Raw genomic sequence first — 9,336 nt, 5'->3', positions numbered from 1 at the left:
TACACATCAAATTACTGACCTGTATACAGTCTGTAACATTTTCCGGAGCGGTTCCGGCCTGCACGCCCTGCTCTCTGATTAGCCGACGCTTTAGACACCGGTACCACCACAAGGCATTCGATGGCTGTTTTGGGGTTATAGGCCCGAAGCTTCACAAAACCACAATCAATTACAAATGCAATTCCGTGAATTGTGATGGAGGTCTCCGCAACGTTGGTGGCTACTATCACCTACAGACACAATGAGGATACTGTGAACTCCCCAGTCTCAATCACACCATCAAGCCCCAGCATCCGTGCACCAGGACTCAAACACAAGCCACTTGAAAGATCTCAGGTATGACAGTTTCAGTAAACACACTCTGGAGTACAAAAGGCTAAAATACATGCAGCAGAAAGAGCTTGTCAGCTTGAAATAAGCCCAGTTTTTACAGCTTCACAACCACTTTCTCATTCAAATTTATTCTCTCTTCAGAAAAGTAGAACTTGGCAGTGTTTGCAGAGAAAAATCATTGGCAGTGTTTGCATAGAAAACCATTAACTGACTGTAAATCAAGCGTTCTTATGTAGGGGACTAAAAATATTTTCTTTCTGCTTCTCAGTTATGTTGAGCTGTTACTTGTAACACTGGAGTGAGGCAGGGAATAGAAGGGGAACAGAGTTGATTAAGCATTCCATGTTCAGTATTCCAGCAGAGATATCTTATGTATAGGACCTAAAATATTAAAAAATAATTGTTCCCAGGTGACAGAGGGATATCTAATCCTTATTTCACCTGAAATTAAAAAGGTAAATCTTGTAAGTTAATTGACTAATGTCATATCCTGGAGTTAAGTGTTTATGCTTGACATTCTTGAGTATAAACAATTTTTATAAATTCATTAATTGACTTGTTAGATTCCAGTAGACACAAGCATTATAAGAAGTCACCCCTACGTAATTCTGTCAGCTTATCTCAGTCACAACACAGGCTCTGCCTACACAGAAAGAATTAATCATGAGCAATTATATAGTTCTGTGACATTAAATATCCGAACAAGACTCACAGAAGTCAAACCAAAATTTTTTTCTACTAAAACCAAGCAAGTTTTGACTTGTTTCTTAGGTGAAAATACATCACTTACCCACTCTGTCACTAATTTTTCCATTACTGATGGAAAATAGCTATAGACATTTAGAGCACAAAAAGAAATAATACCAGGTGAAAGTAGAGGACTTCAGAGCTTAAGAAGCTGCAACCGGATATAGACAAACACAAGGTTGTACAAAGACCCTTAAAAATTGCGAAGTTGATGAGCTAGACAGGAGAGGGAGAACTGACATGTCTAGGACTGATCAAAGATAAAACAGAAGCCAGAACATATTCTTTCTCGGTTCATAATCTGAGAACTGACATTAGGAGGTGCAGAAAGTCCCCCTTGGTATGTGTTTGCAATAGTCTCATGATGTGGACATGAGATATACCACCTGTGGGTGGTAGAAATTGAGACATACACAACAGCCTTACCTTCCTGACACTGTGAGAAACTCTCTCAAACACTTTCATTTGGTCCGGAGAAGGCAGCCCAGCATACATAGGGAGAACACGGAGGTGCTTTTTCATTCCAGTGCGAGAAAGGGCCCGAGCCTGTTCTATGAGCATAGAAACAACAGTCTCCACTTCCTCCTACAGCCAGAGCAAGACAGGAACAGCATGAGAGAGGTTTCACTTTAACATCACGTAGCTGTCACCTATATACAAAAAATACACCAGAATAATCCCAATATAATTTTAGCTGTTCAGACTCCAGGATCTTTTCACTAGCTCCCTCAGTTCTGTAATATTCCTGTATAAATTGCTATTCATAATAAATATACATGTAAATAGTTATGTTCATTGTTATTTGAGAGCATGTCACAAATACATGAGAAAAACCCCAAGGAAAGGACTGAACAAAGTTCAGGAGGAAGCAGGTGTATTTTCCCACGTATCTCAACTTCGTGAGAGCAGACTGGGAGGCCAAGATATTTTGATGGTGTAGAATGCTGTGGGTCTTGATCAGGAATGACACAGTAACAGTAATAATGCTTATTGCTCAACTTCACATTTAATCTCAGAGATCAACTCTGGCATCTCACTGTTAAAAAACAGAGACAACACAATGTTCAGGCACAGCCTTGTCAGATGCCCAATTTATTCTAAGTCAAATCCAGAAGTTATTCTGAAAATATGCAAGATGCTATTGAAGCTCTTGAAGGTAGCTCCTCACTAGAAAATTTATAAGGTACCTCCCGTTTACTCTTCTCAGCTGCAAAGTGAGCTGACAGGCATAAATAAAGCAGAAGAAATTCGTAAATTTTTGTCTCACAGCAATTTGCTTTTCTGTCAAAGACTTGGGATGTTAAGTCTAACAAATGTAAATTCCATTTGCCTTAATTATTAATGATGACTCACTGTCAGCTTTGTAGGACTGACTAGCACCAAAACAACCACACACTGTTCCACTTATTAACAGGCTGAAAACATACAGCATTAAACGAGAAAAACTATCATCCGTCACTAGCTTTAAGAAATCCAGACCATAATTACATTTTCTAAAAGTCTTTCAGACTAGCCTAATTCTGTTCCCATCAGTGAAGAAATATTTCTCATCTTTAATGAGATTAAAGTAAGCACAGCTAAGGAAAGCAGGAGACTGAGGTGGTTTCACAAAACCCACAATACAGCACTGTAAAACAAAAAAAAAAAGCTTATGTCTCTACCTGGCCAGTTAAAAATACCAGTATATCGCCATCATTCTCCATCTGGTGAATTTTCATTGCAGTTTCCACAGTTGATTTTATATAGTCTGGAACAGGACTACAGGGAGAGAAAACAGCAGAGACATTAGCAGAAAATAAGTCCAGATTCCTCACTTCCACAAGGGATGAGCAGATATTTTGGACACTGTATCAGCCACACCACATTTGGTTCATGATGCAACCTTGAGAAACAACCTTCAGCAATTCATTTGTCCCCTTTACACCACAGCAAGCCTAAAAACATGTCTGCTGCTATAAGCAATATCCAAATGTTTCCCAAATTGAATGTTCAACCTCATTACCATTGGTCTGGGAATTTCTGAGCTCTAACCTAAACAACAGGATTCCACAGTTGCACACTCTCCAAATCACCACTGACAAGATCAAAGAGCAACACACCTCTGTATGTAAAAGATGTCCACTGGAAATGTTCTCCCCTCGACAGTTAGGATCACACTTGTGTCTTTGCTGGGGTCACCCGTATCGTTTTGATTAAAGAAATCCCTGAATTTCTACATTAAAATAAAAACAAAAACACTTTCAGCTTGATACTTTGAAGAATTGGGAGAGAAACCTACAGGCATGACAAAGTTAAATTACTAGTGCTTGGATGTTTTCTTCATAAATTTTACACTTTTGATAAAGCTCCTATTTAAAAATTTTAAAGTTTGATTTTGTTGTCTTCTATCTGGGATGCAGGCACTTAGCACAGACACACTGTCTTCCATGTTTATTACTTTGAGACACAAAGATTGAAAAAAGGTAATAAAATTAATTACATCAGCCAATACACTTGGCAAAAGCAGATACATAAACTTTTTACTAGATCAGTAGCAGTAGCAAACTCAAAGCTAAGAAGAACTTTGAAATGATCAGTCCTAAAAGTTTTGGGTAGCATTTGCATATTCTCATCCATTTTTGGATGAGTAAGTAAATTTACTGAACACCAGCATCTCACCAGCATATCTCGCTGAACACCAGCATCTCACTTTGTAACAGCAAAGTTTGGCTGATTTATGTGATCAATGTGTTGTGACTCACCTCCATAAATTTACATTTCTTGCCATTTTAAATACGTAATAGCAAAAGAATGAACATTAAGAACTTAAATAACCCATCTCAACTTTTATAACCATTACAGAGATACCATAAACTTTATGTATTTAAACACAGTCATACCATCATACCAATAATTGTGCTGGTATTAACTTACTGTTAATGTAGAAATAAGTTATTGAGATGTGTTTTCTGGCAGTTAAGATTTTGCAAAGGCAAAATGTTGTAATGTTATCTCACATAACATACAGAATGCACAGCAGTCAAGCACAACATACTATCAAGATTGATGGCCTAAGTTATCTGGCACTAAGGCATATTTCAGTATAGCCAGTTCAAGCTCTCACCACCATATCTCATGAAGGATCCAGTGGAGTTGGGAAAAGTACAGAGAAAAGCAGTGAACATGATAAAGGAGATGAGTAGCTCCTTATGAGGAGAAACTGAACAGCCAGGGGCTCTGCCTGGGGAGCAGAAGGTTGAGAAGGCACACAGCTGGGGTTTACAGAATCAAAGACGACAGATAAAGTAAATGTAAAACTGGTTTTGTGGTTTATTTGGGTTTTTTTTTTTAAACAAACAAATCCCACACTATTAGAACTAGAAGGTCCTTGGTGAAACTAGCAGGTTTAAAAGAAATTAAATGAAGTACTTCATTAAATAGCAGGTGGCCAGCTTCTGAAAATTGCTCTCACATGATGTCCTGGAGACTTACAGCTTCATCAAGCAGATTCAAAGACAAACTAACAAACAACAGGTCCATAAACACAAACGAGGAGCAAAGAGCAGGAGCATACTACTTAATACCTCTACTACAACCACGGCAGATGCTGAAGCAGCTCAAAGAGAACAGACCCACAGCAGGTGGACAGGCTCACGTGCTCTCCCTAAACAGCATCTCCCGTTGCTGCTGCTACAGACAGAAGACCGGGCTGGATGAAACACTGCTCTGATCTAGGAGAGCGTTTCTTCTGTTCCTACTCAAAATTCAATTAAGGATGTTTTTAGAAAGTTATTTAAGTTTCCAAGGGCACAAGTCAATCAGGGAACTGGTGAGAGCTCACTGAAATGAAATCTACTCATTTATCATTTACTTTTACTGGTCTATGCTTGTCTCAAATTATTGCTATCAGCAAAACAGACCTAAACCAGTCTCTTACTAGATTAAGCCAAGAGAACATCTTTTTATACAACAATACCAATAACAGGAAAAAAGGCATAAATAGATGAAAAGCAGATGCATATTTAAATTCACTTCCAAGAAAAGTCTGCTACCACAAAATGCTACCAGCAACCTCGCTACAGCAGATTTTTGTCCTGCACTCCTTCCTCTCTGCTTCATCACTCAAACAGAATTAATGCTTCACAAGAAGCAAGCAGCACAGAGGATAAGGTGCATATAAATGGAAGCGGAGCTGCCACTTAAGGTCACTTCATTTCAAACCAAATCTGTGAGCTCTACCTCTGCATCCAAGGTGGCTGAAGCCACAATCAGTCGAAGATCCCCACGCTTCTTTTGAACCTAGGAGACCAAGAACATCCAGAGTAAAACATCTTTTCTGAGATAGAAGGCTAGAAACAAGTTTTAGAGCATCCAGATTACCAGTAACTTTAAAAATACAAGACAGCTGATGAACTGAAACACCCACATCCTCCCACAGATCTAACACAGTGACTGTTTGGAGTTTATATACTCATTTGAAGGGCATTCAGTCTGTAATCATTACAGTTTACTTCCTTTTACTGATGGGAGTCAGATCTTTCGTAGGCTGAAAAGCAACAACCACCCCCTATCAGATCACTTCACACGATCAGCAGCAGCAGATTGAAGACTACCTTTTTGCTAACACCATCTAAGGAGAAATATCAGCGCTGGGGGAAGGAAGTAGAGGATCCTGAGTGTCAGATATCTAAAGTAAATAGTTGGGTATGTACAACATACTATAGGATAACTGAGGAACTAGAAGTCACCCCTCTCAAACGAGTTCATTAAGCAGCCGTCATTTAACAAAAGGATTAAAATGAAAATGGTTACAGAGAACATTAAAAAATAATAACCTTCTTTAGCAAGCCAATGGCAATATCTGTATAGAGAGTCCTTTCATGGGCTTCATCCAGCATGAGGACACTGTGAATAAAGCAGAAAGATAAAGGTATCAGAAATAGTTTGACTGACACTAGAATCGGTGTCTTCCTGTCTTCTGGAAATACAGTTATTTGAAATCGGCTGCTGGGCTATTATTATTTACATCCACTTAGAAAACTGTGGAAGTTAAAAAAAGCACAGCGATGAAGCAGGAAGAAGAATGTAGATAACACCACGTGGTACATACATACTGTTGTTTATTCAGGCTGGCTGTTTGAAAGGGGTGGAAGAAAAAAAGGTCTACCTTTATTATACTACACAAGTTTTCTGGATACCACAATGTCCCATGTTTGTTGTTGATTTTTTAATTTTAATTTGATTAGCATCAGAAAGAAAAAGTGAATTGAAAACTAGTAAATGAAACAATTCATACTCCACGAACCCATTTAGGTTTTGTTCCAAAACCACAGCACCAAATTCTGCCAGGTTTGGTACTGCAAGCATCAACTGATTTTCTAACAGTCTTTACAGCATAAAATCAAACTCCTAAAATAATTTCACGTTGCAGCCTAAAAAAGGGCAGTTGTTTACCAAATGGCACTTCAGCAAGCATTCATTCCAAGATTCCTTACCTGTATCTTGTTAATAAAGGATCAGCCATCATCTCCCTCACCAGCATACCATCAGTTAGAAACTAAAAGGGAATGCAAAGAGAAAATAAAACACCCCTACGAGGCAGTGTAGTCTTGATTACCCATGTGATTCGTTAATGATGATTTTCTATGCTTTTGCCTACATTTTTCTTTTCCTTGAATTTTCTAATGATCTATTAAAGTGATCATTTTTTAGCTATGGAAGCCAAATATGTATTTCTGAGTGATAACCCAGAGATAAGTAGAGCGATTGTTTTTTAATCAGTACTGACTATTTTCAAACTAGTCATGTCAATTTTTACTGAAAAAAATACCAGACTGGCAGCACTGGAACACAGTAACAGAAGTTTCTTCACTGCTCTCTGCAACATGGCTGAATCTGCTCCAGCTGTAACGTCCTGTGTGTCAATCCAATCTTGACCCTCTCAAAGCAGGCCACTCAAGATCTATCACACACTTTGACCACAACACAAACCTTAACATTTCAACAAAATGCAACGTTTTCATTTAATGCTTTCTTTCTGCTGGCCCGTGGAAACCCCCCAGATTTATGTAGCCTTCAAACAGTAGTTTGACCTGGGCCTCCAACTGTGGTCCTGAACTGGTGTGCAAGGTAAAAACCTCCAAATTTCCAACCCCAAATCATTAATCATTACACTCAAAACAAACAAACAAAAAAATTCAGCTGCATTTAATGACCAAACCTCTCCGTTTCTTTCACTTTAAGAGGGCTACTGGCCTCAGGAAAAAAAAAAAAAAAAGAAATCAAGAAACAAATTGTCTCACTCAGCATCATTGCTATTCCAGCATAACTACAGCAAACTCTCATCTGCAGCAACACAAGCAACATTAACATTGCTCACGGAACAGCTGCAACACTTGCTATTTAATCCCCATCAAAATCACCCTCACTTAGCCTGCTCATCTTATGTTTTATCTGCGCTTTTAATCAAAAACTATTTTTAGGGTGGTGAGGATAGTTCAGCTGTGATTCACTGCCGCCTCTCGCTACGACTGAGTGACGCATCACGTCACACTAGCACTGTACCTACCTTGAAAAGCTCCTTCAGTTTTATAGCAGTGGCTGCCAGACTAGCAGAGTAGAACATGTACCCGTTTTAGTAAGGTTTGGCTAGCTATTTCAAGCACACTTTTGAGGTACCCACCGGGAAAACTGAAATTCTATCTACTCCCTTTACTGGGCATCACAAGGGTCTCATTAATTTTCCAAAAGCACTTGAGAGTTTCAGCTAACCCTTTCAGAGCAACCACATACTCACACACTATTCATGTTTCACCTTAATTCTTGTAGCCTGTGGATCCGTGCAGTCATCAAACCGAATACAATATCCAACCTCATGCCCCAACACTGCACCTCTTTCATCAGCAACTCGGCCTGCAACCTGAGAAAAGAGATGCTTATGAACAGGAGGCAGCTCACAGCACACTTCACTGTATCATTATTTTGTCCATAGAAAACTGGCATCAAACAGGCACAGAGCTATTGCTCCCGAAGAATTATAAGAGATGCTTATGAACAGGAGGCAGCTCACAGCACACTTCACTGTATCATTATTTTGTCCATAAACTGGCATCAAACAGGAACAGAGCTATTGCTCCCAAAGAATTATTTGTTCTCATCCAAACACAAAATTTTGTATGACATAACAGCACCTACTGAACATACAAGTGGTAACATGTTCTACTTTAACTTAATAAATTCGTTTCACACTGTTTCTACTCAGGAAAGCTACTGAGGTACCTTTCTGTGGGAAGTACCCCGACAGATCTACAAAGGCAGCCACTCAACCAGTCACAATGCTGGGGAAGGAGCAGCAATTGCAGGCATGCCATTCAAGAAGACAGCTGGCATGCAAAAAGGGAGAGAATAGAGGTATACGGCATGCAGGAAAACGTTACCCATTAAGCTGCTCTGTCCCTGAACTTCCTCAGGCTTCTTTTTTAAGTAAAGATGCTACTGTACTTTTCATAATACAGAAAGTTCTATTCAGAAAATAGACAGAGAACTGGCAGAATAATTAAAAGAAGCAACAATCTTTGGAACAGTACCACCCTGGGCCAGTTTTAACCCAACAGCTCCTTCAGCTAAAAATCCAGAGTTATTCAGACTTACCCTACAGAATATTAGGTATTATCAGGCATGGTTTTAGCAAGGAACAAGACAACACAAAACTCCACAATACAAACATTAGTCCTAGCAGAAGTCCAACAGCAATCTACTTTCGGTCATTTGAGTGTCATTCTAAGACATACCTACAGGCACTGAATTCATGATTTCACTTGGAATCTTACCACCCCACCACTTTCAGCCCAAGCATTCAGGTTTGTTGTCAGTCTGGGCAGGTAGTGCAAGCAGAAGTACAAGAATTTCTAACCTATTCCTTATGACTCTGCAACTATCTATCTTCACTTCTGACAACCCCCATACTCTAGACGGAAAAGCAGATAAGCATATCAATTAAAAGGAAAGGTCACTTCCAGTTCAAGACAAAGCTTGAATTCTGGGCTGCATCAGAAGTGTGGCCAGCAGGTCGAGGTGATTCTGCCCCTGTACTCTGCTCTTGTGAGACCCCACCTGGAGTGCTGCGTCCAGCTGTGGAACCCTGAACACCAGAAGGATATAAACCAGTTGGAGTGAGTCCAGAGGAGGCCACGAAGATGTTCAGAGGGCTGGAGCCCCTCTGCTATGATAAAAGGCTGAGAGAGTTGGGCTTGTTCAGCCTGGAAAAGAGGAGGCTCC

At 39.6% G+C, this 9,336-nt stretch overlaps 1 protein-coding gene across 1 annotated transcript in view; it reads right to left on the bottom strand.

Annotated features, from left to right (window-relative positions):
* Positions 1–9,336, bottom strand: part of DHX35 (DEAH (Asp-Glu-Ala-His) box polypeptide 35) — a gene marked incomplete at its 5' end in the record, with an annotated part of 28,343 nt that overhangs the window by 16,485 nt on the left and 2,522 nt on the right. Inside the window, 8 exons of the mRNA XM_010154155.1 lie at positions 20–230; positions 1,507–1,665; positions 2,742–2,838; positions 3,180–3,292; positions 5,299–5,358; positions 5,895–5,964; positions 6,555–6,616; positions 7,874–7,978. Coding sequence (XP_010152457.1) covers positions 20–230; positions 1,507–1,665; positions 2,742–2,838; positions 3,180–3,292; positions 5,299–5,358; positions 5,895–5,964; positions 6,555–6,616; positions 7,874–7,978 — 877 coding nt within the window. The remainder of the gene's footprint in view (positions 1–19; positions 231–1,506; positions 1,666–2,741; positions 2,839–3,179; positions 3,293–5,298; positions 5,359–5,894; positions 5,965–6,554; positions 6,617–7,873; positions 7,979–9,336) is intronic.

Source organism: Eurypyga helias, unplaced genomic scaffold (assembly GCF_000690775.1).
Source record: "Eurypyga helias isolate BGI_N326 unplaced genomic scaffold, ASM69077v1 scaffold30556, whole genome shotgun sequence".
NCBI lineage: Eukaryota > Metazoa > Chordata > Aves > Eurypygiformes > Eurypygidae > Eurypyga > Eurypyga helias.
This window is presented reverse-complemented; position numbering and strand designations above follow the sequence as displayed.